Source organism: Moschus berezovskii, chromosome 16 (genome assembly GCF_049115385.1).
Source record: "Moschus berezovskii isolate FMDL1 chromosome 16, NW_MosBer_1.0, whole genome shotgun sequence".
Lineage (NCBI taxonomy): Eukaryota > Metazoa > Chordata > Mammalia > Artiodactyla > Moschidae > Moschus > Moschus berezovskii.
Genome location: NC_142475.1, coordinates 12234376 through 12259392, shown reverse-complemented (window position 1 = coordinate 12259392; position 25017 = coordinate 12234376). Strand labels below are relative to the sequence as shown.

At 38.7% G+C, this 25017-nt stretch overlaps 1 protein-coding gene across 2 annotated transcripts in view; it reads right to left on the bottom strand.

The window, feature by feature from the left end:
* Positions 1 to 25017, bottom strand: part of DPY19L4 (dpy-19 like 4) — a 61745-nt gene that overhangs the window by 23245 nt on the left and 13483 nt on the right. For both annotated transcript variants that reach the window (XM_055431721.2, XM_055431720.2), the window contains exons 3-11: positions 24557 to 24681; positions 22085 to 22175; positions 21691 to 21812; positions 21439 to 21584; positions 13240 to 13363; positions 7639 to 7773; positions 5001 to 5132; positions 4805 to 4903; positions 4198 to 4271 (exon numbers count right to left, since the gene is read on the bottom strand). In XM_055431721.2, coding sequence (XP_055287696.1) covers positions 4198 to 4271; positions 4805 to 4903; positions 5001 to 5132; positions 7639 to 7773; positions 13240 to 13363; positions 21439 to 21584; positions 21691 to 21812; positions 22085 to 22175; positions 24557 to 24681 — 1048 coding nt within the window. The remainder of the gene's footprint in view (positions 1 to 4197; positions 4272 to 4804; positions 4904 to 5000; positions 5133 to 7638; positions 7774 to 13239; positions 13364 to 21438; positions 21585 to 21690; positions 21813 to 22084; positions 22176 to 24556; positions 24682 to 25017) is intronic.

Genomic DNA, 25017 nt, shown 5'->3' with positions numbered 1-25017 from the left:
CTTTAAGGTTTAATTCAAATTCCCAATTTAATGATCTTCTTTCCATAATCCTAATCTCAATCTTTCTTTCCCATATTCCCATGGCACTTTAATTATAGCTTTATTATAGTGCTTAATGCAATCCACTATGTGCCAGATTGGCTTCCCAGGTGGCACTAGTGATAAAGAACCCGCCTGCCAATGCAGGAAACATAAGAGACACTGTTTGATCCCTGGGTCAGGAAGATCCCCTAGAGAAGGAAATGGCAACCCACTCCAGTATTCTTGCCTGGGGAATCCCATAGACAGAGGAGCCTGGAGGGCTACAGTTCATAGGGTCACAAGGAGTCAAACACAACTGAAGAAACTAAGCACGCATGTGTCAGACTGTAGACATTTTTGTATCCCAAAGAGTACCTGGCCCAGTATCTTGCACATTAAATAAATATTTATTAACACTTCTTTAGTTATTCTTAAAAGTTTCTCTCAACAGAAATGCTTCCTGAAATTCTGAGGAACATTACAAACCAACTGTATCCAACTGGTACATCTGAATATAAGGCACTTAACGATTTGTACCACCTACATGCCATATAAAAACTATCTAATGAGCTGGCAATATCCTTAAGGACAAGGACTAAATTTTAACATTAAAATACCAAGTGTATTACCTTGTGAAGCAAATCTAGTACCTGACATGCAGAACAAAGGAGCACTACACAAGATCAAATAAGAAACACTGAACAAAAGCAGCCCTTAATGCCAGGTTCATTCTAGTCTTCCAAGGTTACAGAGAAAGTCAGTAAAAAGGCCAGGCGATTCTGGAGGTCTACAAGCAGCTTTTACTAGTTGCCTGCTGAGTTTCAGGTCTACAAATACAACTTAAAAAGACATGGTCCCCAGCTTTATGAGGCACACAGCCTCTTAAAGGATTCTTTTATCTTAGTAGATAGGTATGATTCATGCTTCAGAAGACTTCTCTAGTGTTTAAGCCACGTAAAACGCTTGGTTAACTGATACATCACAACATGAAATTTTACGCATGATATCTAAAATCCCATGTAATCGCAGCAAACGATGATAACGTTCTAGGGTCTGCCTATGAACTAGAGAAGTCTTTCTGACTCAGGGATCGAAAAGGTCCCCTGGAGAATATTTACCTATACATTTCGCTAGTTTACATGGAATTTTACATACTGTGCATGAAGTTTCATGTTGTGATGTATTAGTTAACCAACTGTTTGACATGGATTAAACACTACAAAAGTCTTCTGAACTGTAAATCATATCTATCCACTAAGATAAAAGAATCCTTTAAGAGGCTGTGTGCTTCATAAAGCTAGGGACCATATCTTTATAATGTGTATTTGCAGGCGTGAAACTCAGCAGCACTAGTAAAAGTTGGTATTCAGTTCAGTTCAGTTCAGTCGCTCAGTGGTGTCCGACTCTTTGCGACTCCATGAATCACAGCATGCCAGGCCTCCCTGTCCATCACCAACTCCCGGAGTTCACTCAAACTCATGTCCACAGAGTCGGTGATGCCATCCAGCCACCTCATTCTATTGTCCCCTTCTCCTCCCACCCCCAATCCTTCCCAGCATCAGACTCTTTTCCAATGAGTCAACTCGTTGCATGAGGTGGCCAAAGTATTGGAGTTTCAGCTTTAGCATCAGTCCTTCCAATGAACACCCAGGATTGATCTCCTTTAGAATGGACTGGTTGGATCTCCTTGCAGTCCAAGGGACTCTCAAGAGTCTTCTCCAACACCACACTTCAAAAGCATCAATTCTTCGGCGATCAGCTTTCTTCACAGTCCAACTCTCACATCCATACATGACCATGGGAAAAACCATAGCCTTGACTAGATGGACCTTGGTTGGCAAAGTAATGTCTCTGCTTTTTAATATACTATCAAGGTTGGTCATAACTTTCCTTCCAAGGAGTAAGCGTCTTTTAATTTCATGGCTGCAATCAGCATCCTCAGTGATTTTGGAGCCCCCAAAAATAAAGTCTGACACTGTTTCCACTGTTTTCCCATCTATTTCCCATGAAGTGATGGGACCAGATGCCATGATCTTTGTTTTCTGAATGTTTAGCTTCAAGCCAACCCTTCCACTCTCCTCTTTCACTTTCATCAAGAGACTTTTTAGTTCCTCTTCACTTTCTGCCATAAGAGTGGTGTCAACGGCATATCTGAGGTTACTGATATTTCTCCCAGCAATCTTGATTCCAGCTTGTGCTTCTTCCAGCCCAGCGTTCTTCATGATGTACTCTGCATATAAGTTAAATAAGCAGGGTGACAATATACAACCTTGACGTACTCCTTTTCCTATTTGGAACCAGTTTGTTCCATGTCCAGTTCTGACTGTTGCTTCCTGACCTGCACACAGGTTTCTCAAGAGGCAGGTCAGGTGGTCTGGTATTCCCATATCTTTCAGAATTTTCTACAGTTTGTTGTGATCCACACAGTCAAAGGCTTTGGCATAGTCAATGAAGCAGAAATAGATGGTTTTCTGGAACTCTCTTGCTTTCTCCATGATCCAGCGGATGTTGGCAATTTGATCTCTGGTGCCTCTGCCTTTTCTAAAACCTGCTTGAACATCTGGGAGTTCACGGTTCACATATTGCTGAAGCCTGGATTGGAGAATTTTTAACATGACTTTACTAGCGTGTGAGATGAGTACAATAATCGACAGGCCTTTCTTTTCACTGACTTTCTCTGTAACCTTGGAAGGTTACAGAGTGAACTAGAATGAACTTGGCATTAAGGGCTTCCCTGGTAGCTCAGTTGGTAAAGAACCTGCCTGTAGTGCAGGGGACCCAGGTTTGATTCCTGGGTCAGGAAGATTCCCTGGAGAAGGAAATGGCAAACCATTCCTGTATCCTTGCCTGGAAAACCCCATGGACAGAAGAGCCTGGTGGGCTGCAGTCTACAGGATGCAAAGCGTTAGGCACGACTGAGCAACTAACACTTTCATAGGTAAACATATGTTTTCTGCTATGCAAATAGATTCTATCAGTATATAAAATCACTTATTTCATTTTAGATTTTAAAAATGCACTTAACCAACAAACAAAAGTACACTATTTTTGAATTTAAAAAGCCAGCTTCTGGCCCAAACCACTATTAGGAGCAAAGGTGAGATTCTTTGCTAATAAATAAATATCTTACTGACCACCTCATTTTTATGCCCATACCCCATCTTTATTAAAGCACAGATTTGTAGTGTACCGTGAATCTTTTTTTAATTGAATTATAGTTGACTTTATACTCTTTTTTTGGCTGCACTGGGTCTTTGTTGCTTTGTGTGGGCTTTCTCTAGTTGTCGTGAGCAGGGGCTACTCTGCTGCAGTGTGCAGTCTTCTCACTGTGGCAGCTTCTCTTATTGCGGAGCACAGGCTCTGGGTGTGAGGGCTTCAGTAACTGCAGCACAGGCTCAGTAGCTGTGGAAGGTGGGCTTAGTTGTTCTGCAACATGTGGGATCTTCCTGGACCAAGGATCAAACCCGTGTCCCAGACATTGGCAGGCTAATTCCTACCCACTGTGCCACCAAGGAAATCCCCATGTTCTTTAAAATATTAGCATTTTGCTGGTTCAGTTCAGTCGCTCAGTCATGTCCGACTCTTTGCGACTCCATTAATCACAGCACGCCAGGCCTCCCTGTCCATCACCAACTCCCGGAATTCACTCAAACTCATGTCCACAGAGTCGGTGATGCCATCCAGCCATCTCATTCTCTGTCGTCCCCTTCTCCTCCCGCCCCCAATCCTTCCCAGCATCAGACTCTTTTCCAGTGAGTCAACTCGTCGCATGAGGTGGCCAAAGTATTGGAGTTTCAGCTTTAGCATCAGTCCCTCCAGTGAACACCCAGGATTGATCTCCTTTAGAATGGAATGGTTGGATCTCCTTGCAGTCCAAGGGACTCTCAAGATTTTGCTGGTTAGAGGTTAAAATTTCCTTGGCTCTTTATTCATTTTAAATCTTTAATTTATCCTGACCTTAGATTTGTATCATCAAGAGAAAGTAGTTACTGTGATGTTACTCAGGTTTAAATATATCTAATTTTAAAAGATCTAAATGAGATATATTTTTAAAATAAGAAAAGTATTAATGTCGTATTTCTTCTAGATATTATAATATCCCAGATTATTTTCTGAATAGTATGTAATTAGGTGCATACTACCTAGTTAGGTAAACTTCCATAATCTAAAACTTACTTAGTCATATTTAGTCCAAATTTTACTTCAAGGAACTTCAGCATATGTCCATTTTCTTTGTGTGGGACAAACATCTGGAGGATAAAAACACTAGTTAGAACTATTAGTTATGCTTATAGCAATATGCTTTTGTCCAATACTAGAACTAGAAAACACAGCAAGATTATGAAACAAAAAATGTGAATTAAAAATGCATGGCATAACTATGAAGCAAGGAGATTTATTGGCATAAGTCAATCACATTACCTTAGAGTTAAGCATAAAATTATAGTGGGGTAGTAAGAAAATTTTAACCTTTTCCCAGCTAGCATAAATGACTCACCCACTCTTTTGAATGTCTTTTACTCATCTGAATTTATTCTACATATTACATAATGCTAATGAGGGTAATGATGACATTTTAAATTAAGTGAAAAATAAAGTAGAATTTTTAGAAGTATATCTAGAAAAAATTCAGAATCCTATTTTCCTACCTAATATACTAGGTATGATTACTGTTCAACTAAAAATATTACTGTATAAACTCTATTGTTATCCCATTATTCTCATTAAAATGAAATTATTCAAATTGCTCTACTACATGAATCTCCAACACAGAGTTACTTACCTTCATTACAATATTCAATGTCACTGTCAGAGTACACACCAAGTAAAAATTAATCACTTTCATTATTTTAGCCACAAAAGTTCCTTTCTTCACATTCAGCTATGGGGAGGAGGAACCATATGAACAAATAAGTGAGATTTTTAAAAAATTAACAATTTAAAACTTCACCCCAAGAATGACAGTCAATTCTACTTACCTGAAGGCACTTAGCAAGCATTAAGGCTACTACTAAACTTAATAAAGGAGACACCAATAAAGCTGAATTCTCAAACTGCAGTAAATATCCCAGAAAGAGAGAAAATATATAGATTTTATACACTTCATGAACCTGTTGGGACAAAAATGAGAATAAAATGAATTTTATTGTACATTTTTTCATTAGATAAAATTTGAGTACAATTATAAAGTAAATGCTCTACTATAATTTTGGACAGTGTTGTACAACCATTCAATTTGTATTTCTAATGTCACGGAATATAGGTAATTTATCACTTTCTTTTTAGAAAGAACTCTCCAGAAACAAAGGAAAAAGCTTTGAAACCATGGATGTCTAAATCAGACTAGAAGAACCTTCTTTAATCCCAAGGTCTGGCTTCATTTCTCTTGGTTTATCTTATCCACCTGAGCAACATCAAGCTATGTAAGTAAAACCTCATAATCTTTAGCAGTAGTTCCCAAAACCTACCCAAGGAAAATATATTGCCATAAAATACAGCACCAGAGAAAAGTATTTTTGCACTTGATCCATTTAACAGTAACAATAAGAAAGTTAAAGTTAATTTCCTAATAGAAGACCTCCTAGTTCTTCTAGAAAGGTATGTCTTACTAGGTTTCTTTTCTAAACTTCATTAGTGTAACTTAATCTACCATAAAATAGATTCCTTTTATTGAATAGAAAGGGGAGAACTAAGACGAAATATAGACATTAGTTGGGGGGAGGGGGAGGAATCAAAAGGCAGAGTGATGTTTTTTTAACAACAACAACAAAAAAACCAGAAAAAAACATCCCTAAAAGGCCAGAGCCATTTTTTAACAAGATACCTCACTGTTGGGAGACTAACACAATCACAAGGAGAGGGCTCTGCTGATCTTCTGGGTGCTAATAATATCCTATTTTTTCATTTTGGCTGCTGGTTCTCTTAGTCCAAACCTATGCCTCTATCCCAGATTCATAATGCTGGGGCCAACCTTATAATCTATATTTCTGCTTTTCCATTTGGCTCCCTATTAAGCTCTGCCAATCTGTGTTCCTGAGAGCTAAGACTGGAGGATAGAGCAGGGATGTACTCCTTCCTGTGGCCTGCATTTCCTAGGTGGGTCACCTTAGCGAGGCTTCTTCAGTCCAACAGAGTAATTCCTTCCTGTAACAGCAGTTCCATGCAGCTGCAGTTTTCTTAAGCTTCAAGAATCAGCTTTATCATGTCTTCTTACCCCAGAGACCATGGGATCAGCTGGCCAAATACCATTCTCAGAAGTCTGGGTCCCATTTCCAAAGAGCCCTTCTTTCCAGTACAGAGATACCAGCAAAGTGGAGCAGTGGCTCTTTATCAGAGGTCTGTTTCAGCTCTATGGGGGTCCCTCCTCTAAACTTTTAAGTTTTAATGATTCCCAGTTCTTCCACAGCTTCTAGGGTGGTAGCTGCTTCCTGAAGCTTTACCTCTGTAATACTTTTAGGTACTTATTACCCTTTCACTTAACAAGTTAACAACTTTATACTTGGTCAATGATTATTTAAATAACCTAATTACCAGCATTCTGGACCAAGCGGATGAAAAAGGATAAGCATGAAGATTCCCAAATTTCTAGATAAGACAATATATTAAATACTCAATAAATGTTTATAAATAAGGAAAAGAAAGATAACAAAGCAAAAAAATAAAAAGATAAACAAAGGAACTGAATGTCTATGGGAAACTACTGCTGACGGGAATATAAATCAATATAACTATTCTGGGGAAAGGCTTGGTATCTCTAGTTAGATTGAATATGCACTTATCCTTTGACTTCTAATTCCACTATGAGGTATATATTCTAGAAAAATCTTTTGAGCCAGGTGACATGTATATGAATGCTTATAGCAGCACTGGTCATATGAACAATAAACTGGAAAAAAACTGAAATGTTATTTAGCAGTAGAATACATTAATAAATAAAAATGAATGAAATATAGCTCTGTATATCACCATGGATGAATCTCAAAAGCAAAAGTAAACAATATATTATCATTTAACAACGTATTTTAAAAATACATAGATAGGTGGTAAAAAAAAAAAAACATAAAGAAAAAGAAGGAAAGGATTAACAAAATTCAGGCCAGTTAGCCTCGGCTGGAGAGGGAGTAGGATATGACTGGGAAAGGAGGGCTTTCAGGGTATTAAAATGCTCCAATTCTTGGCCTGGGTGTCCAATTACTCATATTTTTTCTATACACTATATGTGTGCTCAGTTGCTCAGTCATGTCCAACTCTTTGTGACCCCTATGGCCTGGATACTCAGACCATGGGATATATATATAGCATACATAGACTCTTTTGAGTATGTCTTATATTTCACTTTTTTCTTTTAGGAAACAGGGAAGATGGAGAAATGGCTAGAAATAGAGAAGCACAGGGGTGACTTTGGTTAAACAGCCCAGGCTTAAGGGAATTTCAAAGTGCTTCTAAAAGGACTAGGGAAGAATGAGTTTAACAACCTTTTGAGTAGAAGTATAAATCAGAGCCTATTAAAGCATTTCAAAACAAGTTTAAAAGCTAAATGGTTTTTATACAACCCTATAAGCACTAGATTTAAAATTCTGCAGATTTAAAGTCATAATCTTGAAATGCCATTGATACCTTGTCACTCTGCTCCAGTGAGAAACTATGTAGCAAGAAGAGAGATACCGCTTGAAGAAACAAGAGATAGTGGCTGTACTCCCACACCATCACAAAGGTGTAAGTTGAGGCGCTCATCAACAAGTAGCAAAACCTCTAGGGAAAACAAAGGATAGAAACTAAGGATTAACAGCTTTGTCACTATACAAACCCAGAAGGTTGTTACCTGAACTTCTGCAGCTGTTACTGGTTCCATTTTAAAGCGACTCTTAAAACTTTGTTTTAAAAAGCACAGTTATTATTAAATCCTTACATAAACAATAAGATTTTAAATCAAACATTCTACAAAGAAATCAACCATTTGCCCTTCAATGTTCAACATCATATTGAGAACCTCAGGAAGACCAAAAAAAAAAAGGAAAATTCAGTAAAATTTTCTTTCATTCTAATAAGAGATAAAGTAGTATTTTTAAATGGTGGTTTTTTACTAGACTTGACTGCTGGGTGGCCAATACTACTGATTCAGGTTGATTCAGGTGCAAATCTTCCTTCAATTATAACACACACACACACATACGTATGTATATGTTGAACTGAAGGGGAAGCAAACATAATGGAAGGACAGTTTATATATATATATATATATATATATATATATATATATTTGGTTTCTAAATTTTAGTGAAGAACTCATACAAAATTTGGCTTTCCAGGTGGCTCAGTGGTAAAGAATCCACCTGCCAATGCAGAAGATACAGTTTCAATCCCTGGGACAGGAAGGTCCCCTGGAGAAGGAAATGGCAACCCACTCCAGTATTCTTGCCTGGAGAATCCCAGATAGGGGAGCCTGGCGGGCCGGGCTACAGTCAATGGGGTCACAAAGAATCCGACACAACTAAAGAACAACAACATACAAAATATTCCAGATAACTGAATTTTAATCTTTATCTTCCTCCTCCTCATCTTGATTAATTACTTAGCAGCAACACAATTTGTAACTTCTTTTTTTTTGCTCTTAGCAACTACAGAGGTTATTCTTCAAATATTCTTTGGTGAGATATTTCAAATACCTTTTGGAAAAAGGTACCTCAGACGTTACAGTAATCTTGCTTTTGCTTCTTTCAACTATTACAACACCTCCAAGATTCCCAGCTTTTCTATTCACTTTAATTCCTCTCCTGAAGAAACTGCTCAAAATCGGCAGCACCAAAGATTCCATCTTCTGCAGAGTGGTTATAGTGAAATGAAAGTTACTCAGTCATGTCTTGACTCTTTGCGGCCCCATGGACTATACAGTCCATGGAATTCTCCAGGTCAGAATACTGGAGTGGGTAGCCGTTCCCTTCTCCAGGGGATCTTCCCAACCCAGGGATTGAACCCAGGTCTCCCACATTGCAGGCGGCTTCTTTACCAACTGAGCTATGAGGGAAGCCCTACAGGGACGGTATGGTTGCAAGTAAACTTCAGGACCTGCTTCTTTCTTTGCTCCCCACATGCCACAAGCTTTTTCACGGGCATCATGGTGGCAGAAAGTGCAGTTTTGTTTTTGTTTTCTTAAAAAATTGAGTTTTGGAGAAGGAAACGGCAATCCACTCCAGTGTTCTTGCCTGGAAAATCCCAGGGACGGGGGAGCCTGACGGGCTGCTGTCTATGGGGCTGCACAGAGTCGGACATGACTGAAGCAACTTAGCAGCAGCAGCCAATATAATATTACTGAAATGTGCATGTATCTCTCCCGTAATCCTTGTGTCCAAATATACAGTATAGAAAATTGTTTTAAAAAACCAAAATATTTCCCACTATTAACAGCTAACTTATTTAACTACTCAAACTACATGGCAGTAATCAGTATTTCCAGTTCTGCTTTGAACATCCCATATAACTGTGATCATAGTGGTTTAGTGATTATAAGTCTTCTGAGACGCATTTAGAACCTCAAACTTAAGTCTTCTAAACTTTTTCTTATTAACTTATATTATGATCCAGTTGGAATCCATTTATTAAATAGCTTAAACAGTTGATGGCATGTGTGATCACTATTTTGTGATTTTTTTCTTGTGATTTTCAGTGAAATTTTTCAGTCAAATAAAAAAGGTAAAGTGATTATTTACAATTTAAAAAAAAATTGAGTTTTATGCTGAAGGGTTAAGAACACACCACAGTAAAAACTTGCTCTTTTATAACCGCCATGTTTTTATACAATCCTTAATATTGCTACTGCTTTAATATTTGAATAGATATTTTGCTCCTGTTGTGTACTCTTAAGTACCAGATGTGTGTGTCAGTTGCTTAGTTGTGTCTGACTCTTTGTGACCTTATAGACCCACCAGGTTCCTCTGTCCGTGGAATTTCCCAGGCAAGGATACTAGAGTGGTTTCCCATTCCCTTCTCCAGCAGATATTCCTGACCCAGAGATCAAACTCAGGTCTCCTGCGCTGCAGGGTGGACTCTTTATCATCTGAGCCACCAGGGAAGCCCAGGACCAGATAAGTGGTTACAAATAATCAAATAACTGCTAAACATAATTTACTTCCTTTAATATTGAGAGGAAAAAAATGAAAGAGGATGGGAGAACGGGAGGGAGAAACTCATGAAATACTTTCAAAATACAAAAAATAATTGTGCTTAAATAAAAAAGGAGAAAAAAATGTAAACAAAACTAGGAGTATAAGCTATTCTTCAGTTCAGTTCAATTCAGTCACTCAGTCATGTCCGACTCTTTGTGACCCCATGAATCACAGCACACCAGGCCTCCCTGTCCATCACCAATTCCCGGAGTTCACTCAAACTCATGTCCATCGAGTTGGTGATGCCATCCAGCCATCTCATTCTCTGTCGTCCCCGTCTCCTCCCGCCCCCAATCCCTCCCAGCATCAGTCTTTTCCAGTGAGTCAACTTGTCCCATGAGGAGGCCAAAGTATTGGAGTTTCAGCTTTAGCATCAGTCCTTCCAATGAACACCCAGGATTGATCTCCTCTAGAATGGACTGGTTGGATCTCCGTGCAGTCCAAGGGACTCTCAAGAGTCTTCTCCAGCACCACAGTTCAAAAGCATCAATTCTTAGGCAATCGCTTTCTTCACAGTCCAACTCTCACATCCACACATGACCACAGGAAAAACCATAGCCTTGACTAGATAGACCTTGGTTGGCAAAGTAATGTCTCTGCTTTTTAATGTTCTTAGATCCCGTCAAAAAGCACCAGGTCTGTGGTAAACAATAGTGAACTGAAGGGAAACCTACTTTTCACTGTGTGTCCATCCATTTACACTGACTGGATTTTTTTTTTTACCATCTGTATAATGTAGCTGTATTTATTACTTTTTAAATGTATGTATTTTATTATTACATATATGAGTGCATTTCGGCTGCACTACCCGCGGCCTCTGAGCGGGCCTCCTCTGTTTGCAGCGGGCTGGGGCTGCTCTCGAGCTGCAGTGCACGGGCATCTGTTCCTGGTGGTCTCCCTTCTTGCAGTACGCGGGCTCTACAGCACAGGCTCAGTAGCTGTGGTGCACGGGCTTAGCTGCCCTGCACCGGGTGTAATCTTCCTGGACCAGGGATTGAACCCATATCCTCTGCCTTGGCAGGTGGACTCTTAACCATTGGACCACTAGGAAAGTCCTTTTATAATTAAAAAAAATTTTTTAAGTACTAGAAAGAATACATAACATGGCAATGAAACAATGATATTCAGAAAAATACAGAATATGGTATAGAAGGGAAAAATTAATTTAGACTTCATTCTACCTCTTCTGAAATGCCTTTTAAAATAAATAATAATTTTATTATTTTTTAAAGAAACTTTTTTGACATGGGCTATTTCTTAAAATTTTTATTATTAGTAACACACTTCCTGATGATCTTTTTCACTTTTATTTACTGTTTTGGCTGCATTGGGTCTTTGTGGCTGTGTGTGGGCTTTCTCTGGTTTCAGAGAATGGGGCGCCCCTCCTGGCGGAGTCTGGGCGTCCCACTGCAGCAGTGTCTCTCGCTGCAGCATTCAGGCTCTCAGGCGCACAGGCCTGGTTGCTCCAAGGCATGTGGGATCTTTCTGGACCAAGGCTCAAGCCCACGTCCCTTGCTTGGCAGGCAGATTCTTAACCACTAGATCACCAGGGAAACCCTCATATGGACTATTTTTAAAGTTTTTTATTGAACTTGTCACAATATTGATTGTGTTTTATATTTTCTCTTTTTGGCAGCACAGCACGTGAGATCTTAGCTCTCAGATCAGGGATCAAACCCATGCACCCTGCCTTGGAAGGTGAAGTGTAAACCACTGCACCACCAGGGAAGTTCCAGAAGGATTTTATTAAAATCATTTTATCTTTGATAGGGAATTCCCTGGCCGTCTAGTGGTTAGAACTTCACTTCTACTAAAGAAGGCACGGGTTTGATCCCCGGTAAACCACTCCAGTATGCTTGCCTGGAGAATCCCAGGGACAGAGGAGCCTGGTGGGCTGCCGTCTATGGGGTCGCACAGAGTCGGACACGACTGAAGCGACGCAGCAGCAGGGTACCTAAGATGCCTTGAGGCACGGCCAAAAAAAACCCAAACACATCTTTTTTTGTGGCAACAAATTTTTCACTTTAATTCAAAATAATGGTAAATACAAAGAAGCTTAGGCAGTTCATTTTGCTAGGTTACACTTTTATATACAAACTGAAGAACTATTCTTTCCTAGGAGAAGGCTGCACAATCTAACAGGAAAACACTCAATTAAAGACTTCCTATTATAGAAAATATTCCTCCTCAGAAAGGTCTTTACACAAGCCCAGCAAAAGAAAAATCACAAATCTCAAAAGTGTTATCTTAGATAAAAAAGGAAATTCTAGTACTATAAAAAAAAGAAATAAAGTTTGCTATGCTCAGGACATCTGACATCCCCGAAAGAATAGAGTATTTCTCAGAGATTTCACAAAAGAACCATAAGCGAATCCTATTTCCTAGCCAACCAGGTCCCTATAGTCAGTCCCTTTTTCAGGCTGAGAATTCTTAATCCAAGACAGGCAGACAGACTGTCAAAAGATTACTACATTGAAGTCAAGTTCAGTATAATTGGTTGCCTTTTATAATCATATTTATTTTATGCATTTAAAATCATTATTCTGAGATGGAGTCTCTAAGCTTCATCTGATTCTGGAAAGGGTTTACGGCAGTAACAACAACAAAAGTTAAGAATCTAAACTACCCAGGACAGTCTCCTGAAGCTTACCTATACCTCAGTCACAGAAAACATAAGGGCAAACAAAATGTGAATTGCTACCACTGCTGTCACTTGCAGTCACTTTCTAACTTCATTAATATTCTTCAACTCGTGACGATTAAAGGCCATGAATGTCCAAAAGTGAGAGAAATAGTAAAATAACGAGACATTCATTTTCTTCATAAAATATTCTTCATATTTGTCAAGTAACTGCACTAAAACAAGTAACATCTCCCTTCTCCTAAATATAATTTACTGTCAATCAGATTACAGAGAAACAGTTATAACAAGATTATCTATCATGTAGTAACTATATTTCACTGAATATAACTTAACTTTTCATATGAATAGCTTTAAAATTATATACCACATTTGTAATACATCAGAATTGTGATAAATAAATTTGCATCTTACCTCTCCGTAAGAATTTAAGTTGCTTTTTAAATAGCCTGTAAGTGCAGCAACTTGGCATGCAAAATATGGTAGTGCCCAGTTTTCTCTTAAAGGAATGGAGTGTTCAATTCTTGTTGTATCTACCCTAAAATAAACCACAGATGAACAGCGAAAGAGCAAGACATTATCTTTGTGTAACACTACACTTTTCAAGGCACTTTGACACACATCCATTGTTCTCCACATCCCGTGAGGGAGGCATGGACAAAGCCACCATTTACCTATACAGCATCTTACAACAAATTCATTGTCACTACCACCTTACCTCCCACCCAGGAAGACTCAGTGCTGCTGTGTCTGCTGGATGAACAGATGCGCCTCTGTGAGAATCTGAAAAAGGCATCTCTGCTCTGGGCAAATACAGCCTCATGCTACAACACACAACTTGTTGCAAGTACACTGGAGTTCAACCCCCATCTTCCCTTCCCTTAGAAAAGACATGGTTATCCCTCTCTAGAGGGACTTCTCTAGAGCACAGTGTGCCCTATGGAATTAGCAGTTCCTATACTAACTCCTATGGAAAAGGAATAAGAAGCTCAGAGAAGTGGTGACTTAAGTCAGTTAGCTAGAAGATGACACAATTAGGATTACAATGCGTATCTTCTGATATCTACTTAATACTCCCTTCAGTCAGCAGGTTATCCAGAATTAACGTTACAGTAGCCCTGTATATGATAGATCTAGAGAGCTTTGAAAATTTCCAGAATCACAAACACAGAAGTTTTTGGAGGTGCCTCCTAAGTTTCTCCTCTATCAATCTTCATTGAGTGTTGTCTCCTATGAATATCCTCTACCACAATGGACTCCCTTCCCAACAATTAAATTTGGATCTCCATAAATTCAATGGCTATTTCTGCCCCACCACACAAACACAATGGTGCTACTGCTTTAATACTTCATGAAAACTGCTGCATAATTCTCCTAATGGAGACAAACATGCTTGCATTTATTTTGGTTCAATCAAACTGCTGTACAGGGACTTCCCTGGTGGCACAGCGGTTAAGATCCACCTGCCAATGCAGCGGACAGGAGTTCAATCCCTGGTCCGGGAAGATCCCACATGCCGCAGAGCAACTAAACCCGTGCGCCTCAACTACCGAGCCAGAGTGCTCTCGGGGCCCCAAGCAACTACTGAGCCTGAGGGCTGCAAGGACTGAAGCCCACGCGCCTAGAGCCTATGCTCCGCAACTAGAGAAGCCACCACAAGGAGAAGCCCAAGTACTATGATGAAGAGGAGCCCCCTCTCGACGCAACTAGAGAAAAGCCGCGCAAAGCAATGAAGACCCAGCACAGCCATAAATAAGTAAGTAAAATTATTGTTTTAAAAATTGTGGTACAGGGAATTCCCTGGCAGTCCAGTGGCTGGGACTCTGCAGTTTCACCGCCAAGTATGCAGTTTCAATCCCTGGCTGGTGAACGTTTTTTTTAATGTGGCACAGCCATACAATAGGCTACTACTTAGCAATAAAAAGGGACAAACTACTGATGCACTCAACATGCGTGAATCTCAAAATGACTCTGCTGAGTGGAAGAAAAAAACAAAAAATTATATGCCGCATGACCCCACTTATATAAAATTCTAGAAACTGCCAACTAATTTACAGGGACAGAAAGCAAATCATCCGTTTCCTGAAGACAGTGGAACAGCGGTAGAGGTGGGGTACGAAGAGGAACAAGGGAGAGATGACCAGATGGCACAACTAAACTCTGGGTGGAGATAACATTACAGAGTTTGTTGATGGTTTCACAAGTGTGTCCAAACATCTAAAATTATCAACGGGTACATTTTAAATATGTACAGCTTATTCTATGTCAATTATACCTCAAAACTGTGAAAAAGTATTAGAAAATAACCTGTGTTCTATGAATGTATATGTAATTGAAAATATATATACACACATATTAAAAACATGAAGATCAAATGAAACACACATTAAAAAACAATACAGTTTCTAGAACCTAGTAAACAGTATTAGATCTTTCCACTTTTATAACTCTGTATGATCTATTTTTACTTAACAATATATTATGAGCATCCTTCTAAAATGTATACGCCCATAAACTTCAAGAACATTGAATGGTAATGGTACATAACTATACATGTTTATCATAATCTAACCAGTTCCTTCCTATTGTTATATACTTGCCTTGTTTTTGACTTTACTTACTACAGTTTTTAAAAACAGGAACCAGTGCTTTTGTATAGTGATCATTGGTCTCATTGTTTACTTTTAATTCTTTAACCCAACTGGAATTTATTTTACTGTGTATGCAGTAAGTATTTCTTCTCCGGATGTCATTGATGCAATACCATTTTGTGAATATCATGTATTCTAAAGACCACCTATTCTCATACAATATTACTTCTGAAAATTTGTTGTCAAAGTTAGCTTTCTAAAACACAAAACAAGATATTCACATGTCATTAGTCAGCAAACAGGAAGGAGAGGATGTCTATTCTTAAGTCAGGACTTTGCCAAACACTCTACCCACCCAGAATTGGGAAGCTGAATCTTAACCCTCATTCCAAAGACTCACTCACTACCCCTACCCAACGCACAGATCAGTACAGTGAAACCTACAAAACTATGCACCAGAGACACTGTCTGGGAAGGGATGAGGGAACCTCTTAGTCACTGCAGCAAAGACTGAGGAACTCTGCCAGCTATTCTCTACATGAACAAGCCTCCTCACAGCCCCAGTCCTGAATGCCCGCGCCACTCAACGCCTCCCCACACCACCATCCCTGGTGGCTGTGAGCACCAGAAGGATAACAATGCGATGTGACAAAATCCAGTGAGACTGACTTTTTCTCCCCAGTGGCAGAGCTGAGCAAAGTGCAGCACAAACCAGCACTTCAAATAAGAACTACTTTCATCAACTGGGCCTACCGATATATTCCCAGAGACAGCCAACTCTGAGTTTTTGTGTTTTCATTTCAAATACATCATAGTATAAACATAACCTGAATCAACTGGATGACCAATTTGTAACTCATTATTGCCAAAAGATTTCAGGACTCACTTTCATGTCTGTGTTAATAATCCAGTTGGTTACACAGTACTACTTCAATTGCCTTGGGTTAATCAGAAAAAAAACATGAGATGGATTTCTTAATACTAAGTGATGTATTGCCAAGTAAAAACAAAATGTACAGATCACTATGGTAAAAAAAAAAAAAAAAGATTTTATAATGGATAACAGAGCAACATGAGATCTGAGTCATCTCACAGGACCCAGATGTGTAGGTTTGCCATACTCAAACCTAGTGGACGGGTATATGTTATTCGGTTGTGTCTGACTCTTTGTAACCCCATGAACCATAGACTGCCAGGCTACTCTGTCCATGGGATTTCCCAGGCAAGAATACTGGTGTGAACTGTCACTTCTTTCTCCAGATGATCTTCCTGACCCACAGACTGAACCCGTGACTCCTACATTAGCAGGCAGATTCTTCACCATTGAGCCACCAGGGAAGCTCCAGTACTATATACACACTGAGTAGAAATTTGGCTTTAGCAAAATATAATTTTTCACATTAATGTTTCTAGTTAATATTTTACTAGTTTGTTACTTCATTAGTAAATTGATTTCAATATTAGCATAAATGTTTTCGGCACAAGGAGTTTGAAAACATAGTTTTATGTTTTATATTTAAGTAACATCATCATTCAAATTGGGCTTCCCGGTGGCGCTAGTGGTAAAGAACCCACCTGCCAATGCTGGAGACGCGGGTTCAATCCCTGGGTTGAGAAGATCCCCTACAGGAGGGCATGGCAACCCACTCCAGGAATTCTTGCCCGGAGAATCCTACAGACAAGAGGAGCCTGGAGGGCTACAGTCTATGGGGTCACAGAGTCGGACATGACTGAAGCAACTGAGCACACATGCACGCATCATTCAGATTATTTAAGTCAACACTTGAAATCCATTGCTATAAAGTTTTAAATATACATAGGTGAAGTCTGAGAAACACTTTTTCATTTATGTACTTTAAGCTGTGCTGGGTCTTTGTCTGCATGGGCTTTTCTCTAGTCGTGGGGGCTACTGTCCAGTTGTGGTGTGTGGACTTTTCATTGCGGGGGCTTCTTATTACAGAGCAAAGACTCAAGGATGAACAGCCTTCGGTAGTTGCATCAGGTGGGCTCACTAGCTGTGGCTCCCAGGCTCTGGAGCACAGGCTCAACAGCTTCGCTGTTCCACAGCAAGTGGGGTCTTCCTGGATCAGGGATGGAACTCATGTCTCCTGCATTGGCAGGTGGATTCTTTACCACTGAGCCAACAGGGAAGCTCACAAACAGTGATTTAGATTAGATGTGAAAAACAGCTTGGCATGTCTATGTATCATGTGTGAAAGCTGAAAAATACCTGTGCAATATTAGGATCATTTCAAATAGCAGTATGTTCTCTTGCATCGACATATTAGTTTACCTATTAGTTCCCTTACATCTAGGTTGTTTTCTAATCTTTCATTTTATTACAAACAATACTACTGAGACAGTGAACTCTTCCCTTATTTTTAAAATTACTTTTTTGGATAAAATGAAATTCCTGGGAAAAACTGGAATCTAAAATTGAAAAACCTTATAATTCCACACGTATCTGGAGTATACCAATATGATTATTATAGATCCAGCACCACGTGTTACCATTGTTTTCTGTTAACTGTGCCACATGTGTGTTCCTTGTATTTTACCTTTTATTAATCACCAATGTGTTTAGTAATCTTTTTTTGGCCAAAGATTAAACTTAGTATAAACTTTTAATCAGATATAATTTTCCTGCTCTTCAAACACACAGTTGGGTCCACGGAACGTGACTTCCTGGTATGTATTTGAGGCGCGACAATCAGTGAGGACCAAGAGCATTTCCGTGTGGTTCCTGCGTGAAGACTGGACTCAGACTGCCCCATTTTGGTGATAAGACTGTTCGGAGGGGATCATCTTCCTTCTCCCCACTGCTGTGTACACGGTGCTACTTCCTGAAATTTTCTTGAATTTTCTAGTATGCCTGCATCCTTCAATTTGAACAGACAGGAGCTATTTTACTATCCTGCTTTCTAATTCTAATATTAAGGAGCATAAAATGTCATTAAGAACACAACTAATACTCATAATACAATGGAATAACTCATGTCTTTTTATATTTTTCCAGGCAATCATATATAAACCAAAGCTATGAATACAAAAGATAGCATATTCTTTCTTGGCATTAAAATATATTTTGCCATATAAAATATATACCAACATGGGACTTTCCTGGTGGTCCAGTGGTTAAGACTCTGCTTCCACTGCAGGGGAGGTGGGTTCAATCTCTGGTCAGGGAACTAAGATCCCAAAGCCACAGAATATGTAGCCAAAAAAACAAAAGAAAAATATATACCAAAAAATAAACAACACAAAACAAACATATGAAGAAAAAGTACTTGCCAAGAATTTCTAAGTTGCTAAAAGATACATTTTAACAGAGATATATCAGATTAATTTTTCTACCTGACTCCTGTTCCAGCTACCCAGGATATATTGTGTCATTAAATAAGGAAATTGAATTATAATAAGGCAATTTTGTTACAATTCTCACTAAGATCTTTAAAATATTTTATTTGACAGGGAGTCTTATTTATTTTTTAACTGCTGTCATTTTTACATGGAAAAGTTGCCTTGTCTTTCTCTTTGAACTTCTGATGAAGAAAGATCTAGGGATTAAATGAAATGAGTATTAGAGCCAGCCTCCAACATGGTTCACAATAGCCCCTGCCTCCTAGGTCGGGAAGATCCCCTGGAGAAGGAAATGGCAACCTCCTTCAGTATTCTTGCCTGGGAAATCCCATGGACAGAGGAGACTGGCAGGCTACAGTCCATGGTGTCACAACAGTCAGACACAACTTAGAGAATGAACAACAGCAACCTGGTATTAACAACCCATGTAGCCACTTCCCACGTTGTGCCATGGTTAGTCTATATGACCAACAGAACATGGCAGAACGATGTTCTATCATTTCTGAGGTTAGGTTATAAAAGATACCTGGCTTCCACTATGACACATTCACCCCACACTTTCTTGCATCATTCACCTTAAACCAAGTTGTGAGCAGCCCTCTGCAGAGGTCCACGTGATGAGAAACTAAGGCCTTCCAAGACAACACCCAGTGAGGAACTGAGGCTTCCTGCAAAAGTCACATGAGTGAAAAGTAAAAATGGTCCAGGCTGGTCAAACCTTCAGATGACTACAGCCCCAACCAATTACTGACTCAATCTCAAATGGAACCCTGAGCCAGAACCACTCAGATAAGCCGCTCTGGATTCCTGACCCTCAGAAATGGTGAGATAATGTTTGTTGTTCTTAAGTTTTGGGCTGATCTATTATACATCAGACAGCCTAGAAAGCAATTCTTGTAGAAGGTCTCTATTTTGAATAATTGTTGTTTTGCTGCTAAGTTGTGTCCAACTATCCAATTCTTCTGCAATGCCACGGACTATATGGCCCATCGGGCTCCTCTGTCCATGGGATTTCCCAGGCAAGGATACTGTAATGGGTTACCATTTCCTTCTCCAAGGGATCTTCCTGACCCAAAGATCAAACCCCCGACTCTGGCATTAGGAGGTGGGTTCTTACACCTAAGCCACCAGGAAAGCCCGCCATCCCTGTATATTTAAGAAGGAACACACCTGACTCATAAAAGCTGGCAGGCTACACGTGACAGCTCCTAAGGAAGGTCGCTTTGATTTTGGCTGTGCTGGTTTTCACTGCTGCGCTTTCTCTAGCTGCGCTGAGCAGGGGCCACTCTCGAGTTGTGGTGCATGGGCTTTCCGCTGAGGGAGCTCCCTTGTTGGGGAGCATGGGTTCCAGGACACATGGGCTCAGGAGTTTCAGCTCCTGGCCCTGAGCACAAACTCGGTAGCTACAGTGCAAGGGCTTAGTTGCTCAGCGGCATGTGGAATCTTCCCAGATCAAGGATCAAACCCGTGTCTCCTGCATTGGTAGGCAGATTCTTTACCACTGAGCCACAAGGGAAGGCCCTAAGGAAGATTTTTCAAATCCCTTACATCAATTGTGTCCAGCATATGACCCTAAACAAAGCCCAGTTAGAAATATAGCCCTATATCTGAATCTCAATAACGTGGAAGTATATTTGTCATTTGGCAGTTACCAAAAGAAAATGTATAACAAAAGAAATGTCTCATATTCTAAAATCTAATCACATTAAGTGTTACGGGGAGAAAGTGCTGTGTAGAGGAAGTACTTTTCAAAAGCAAAACCAGGTTCATTGAAAAAACAAGTTTTTGACACTGACCAATGCCAAGAAAACTTCAGCCCTCTAATTCAAAGAAGCCCCATCCCCTTCTCTCTTTGTACTTCACTATTAAAGAAGTGGTACTCCTCTGATCACCAAAAGGAATAGATTTATTAATCTAAAGCACACATTAATCCAAATTAATGGATTTATTAATTCACAAACTAATAAAGTGGTTGGCTTAAAACTGAGATAGCTGATGCCTCTTCCTTCTTTTCATGAAGCTATGTCATCAATTTTAAATAAATGAAGAAAGAGGAGGTGTATCCATTTACACAAATGTAGCTGTGTTTGAAAAAAAGGAGAGGCAGAGGTGAGTGTTTTATTTTTCAGTTGCTGCACGACAAATGACCACAAATGCAGTGGTCCGAAAGAACACAAATTATTAGCTCACAAACCCAGCACAGTATGGCTGGATTCTCTGTTCTCCTAAGGCTAAGGCTAAGGCTGCCGTCTCCTGAGGCTAAAATCAAAGCAGTTACTGGGGCTGGAGTTCTCATTCAGGCCTTGTAGTCCTTCTACAAGCTCACTGGTTGTTGGCAGAATTCACTTCCTCCTCACTTCAATCCAGCAACAAGGCACCAAAATCTTCTCACGTTTCAAGTATCTCTGACTTCCCTTCTGTACCAGCTACAGAAAGCTGCTCACTTTTAATGGCTCACACGATTAGAACAGGCCAACCAGGTAATCAACCCACCTTAAGGTCAACTCTGCCGTACAACATAACACTACCACAGGAATGATATCTCATATTCACAGGAAGGAATTAGGGGCAAGGAAAGTTTGGAGGGGGGGAGCCATTTTTAGAACTCTGACTACTGCAGTCACAAAAAATTGTAAAGTTTCATTAAAAACACCATTCTTACCTGTTAATAATGAACCATGCAACTGTTAGCATTCCTGCTAGCCAAGTTCCACTCATAAGCCAACTTGTAACAAATAAAGCAATAACATATATTCCTTGCAATCCAAAAACAATGCCAATATAGAAATATACTGGGTCAATAATCTCCTAATTGGGGAAAAAAAGAGGAGGAGACAATAGGATGACAGTATATAATTTTGAATATTCATAAATATGTGAGAAAATGAATATTAAAGTCAAAAGAGACACATACATTGCTACCAGTTGCCTGATATAAAACGCTGGCCATAAGTTCTGGATACAGAGACATTTGCTGAACTGCATTTATAGTCTTCAGAGATACAGTTTTGTTATTGTGCGTCAGTTCATACACACCTAAAGTCAGAAAAATTTTTCCCCAGGTTATTTATTCCGCTTTTATGAAAATTGAACATGTTATTCAGAGGTCATTAAATATTTTATTATCAAGACAGATATCAAAATATAATACTCTGTGCCTTCTTTTTCCAATTTTTAAATTAACTACATAAAAAGACCAATATCTATATTCCGAGACAAACCTCCACATTCAAGAGCTCCCACACAGAAGAACAATGCTTTATTTTAGGAAAATATTGTTATTAAATATACAAATGTAGTTATCATACCTCTTTCAAATGAAGGTGCCTTTAACATATCTTTATAATAAGAGTAATAAATGGCACTATCACCCTGAAATGTGATTTCCCGTTCAAGCTCCTAAAAGAAAATTAAATTATTATTTAAATACTCAGTGACTTAAATTTCAACTGTTATCTTTTTCTCTCCTCATATACCAAATTAATGTTATTTATTTATCCTTTTATCCAAAGACATATTTGAATTTTCCTTTAATCACTAGTGGCCATATTAATAAAGTTAAACTTTTCCATTACCTGGCAATCACTTTAATGAAACACCTATGGTTTAAACTATATTGTAACTGATAAGATATCTGCCTATTATATATAAGGAAAATCTACAAGGAAAACCCAAAGTATTATCATAGGAGCACAAGAATAGTATGGCAGGTAATAAAAAATGACAGCTGAGGTGTCACAAGTTCATAATAAAAACATAAAGTTTAAGAAGAAAGTATTATTTTTCTATTACTATTCCATTTCCCAAGCCCATATTTAGGAGTTTAGAAGAGCAGCAGATAACTAATCCATGATTTTCAAATGAACTTCCAGTAAAGTAAATAAATCTTAAAATTCCTAAACTGGGCTATAACAAACCAAGAATATAGGTAGTCAGAAACACTGAAATCTGTGCTTTTCATGCTGAATCAAACTTTCACAAATCAATAATCTTTTAAATGAAACAATTATTTTCATGCATAATTTTATCATAATTTGATAAAAGTGTATCATATCATTTGTATGATATAAACGATATCAGAGCATTTTCCCCAAAGTTTGCTCAATAGAACTTCTTAACATTAAAGGGGTGTTACCTAAAAAGAGTTCTGTAGTTAAATAAGTTGTGTAAAGGCTAGATTAAAGAAAGTTAAATGAATTTCTTAATTTCAGGACTCTTCAGAATTTAGGTAGTCATTATGCACTGTGAATCTCATATAGTCTTTTCTAGATCTGTTTGACCAGATCTAGAGCCCTTTTATCGAGCCCTTTTTTTCTCATTTAGAGTTTACTAGCTTAAATAAATTTCCTGAAAATCATTTTTTATGAATGGATACAGGATTTTCTTTATACAATTTCAAAGATGTAAACTCTTAATCAGTGCTTCTCAAATTAAATGTGCATATAAATTCTTAAAGATCTTACTCAAACACAGATTCTGATTCTAAAGTGTGGCCTGAGAATCTGCAACTCTGAAAAAGCTCCCAGATGATGCCAATACCCCTGACTCATCACAGTGCTCTGGAAAACAAAGTTCTTCATGAATGTCTTCTAGATTACCAAACGCTTTTTGTTCTCAATTCTGCCTACGTAACAGAATCACGTGGAAAGACTATGCAATATTGACCCCAGATACTCTCTCTGCTTCACCTAAGAATCTGTGAGTTAGTTTTTAAATCATTCCAGATTAATCTACTGCACATCCACTGTTGAGAACTATTATTTTCAAGGAAATAGGCTATGCAAAAGTCTTGGTCAAATCAATACAGATGAGTAATTATTCAGGTAAATGTTTAGGTGTTGTTAGGTAAATCAACGTCTGAAAAACATATAGGCAGCTTGACTACTAGCTCAAAAATAAGAACACCAACAAAAGAGTTTCCCCTAAAGCAAAAACAAAAAATCTTTAAAGTCAAGTAGTAACACTGTAAACTTTGCCAATGCATATTACAGATATCTGTGACTGCAAAGATAAGTCTGAAAACAAACTATTCAAAGGCGAAATGAATTATGAATATAACCATAGCAAACGTCTGTGGGTTACACATGATTTAAAAACCAAACATGAAACATACTAATATGAGGCAACATTTTAATAAATACCATTATGTCTGCTAATCATTTTCAGCACCTCCAGACATTCTAATCATGTAATCCAAAAATTAAAATATTTTGATGCTGAAACGTCCACAGAATGTTTCATAAATGTAAACTACCAAAACTACTAAAAAGCTGACTAGACTTTGTAACATTTCACTGTCATCAGAAGTTCCTGATAAAGTTGCTGTGTGACTCAGGGAACAGGGGCTCTGTGACAAGTTGAAGGGTAGGATGGGGAGGGAGACGGGGGGAGGTTCAGGAGGGAGGGGACATGGGTGTACCTACGGCTGATTCTTGTTGATGTATGACAGAAAACAACAAAATTCTGTAAAGCAATTATCCTTCAATTAAAAAAAAATTTTTTTTAAAAGTCCCTGATAAATCAATTGCATGAAGAAAAGCACCCTCACTGTTTCTCTTCTATGACTTTGAAATACAATCTATTATACCTTTCAGGTTGATACCATGACTCAAAATAGCTTCTATACCATTTTGTTCTTAATGGCTTATAGCCACAACATAAGAAAACACCTGTCATGTTATCATGTGTTTTTATGTTTTGGTTCCCTGGAAAACACATTTTTTAAATTAATATTAAATATCGAAGCAAATGTTCATATGCTCAAAACTCTTTCTTCTTACCTGCCTGTTGGAAAACCAGAATTTCCGTTCATGATACGCTGATAAATAGAGAGCATACATCATACCACTAGTAACTGCTGCAAGACAGCCAATGAATATCTTTGCAAAGCGCTGAAATAATATATCTGAAAAGGCATGTTAAAAGTAATCAGTGATGGATGACATTTATATGTATGCAATTCTATTAAAAAGAAAAAGTAATCAAAGGTAGTATGCATCTTTGACGTGGTTTGAAAAAAATGGCATTCTAACTCTGTGGTCATCCTACCCAAAACACATAATCCCAGTCTAATTTCAAAACCAGTCCATTCTAAAGGAGATCAATCCTGGGTGTTCATTGGAAGGACTGATGCTAAAGCTGAAACTCCAATACTTTGGCCACCTCATGCGACGAGTTGACTCACTGGAAAAGACTCTGATGCTGGGAGCGATTGGGGGCAGGAGGAAAAGGGGACGACCGA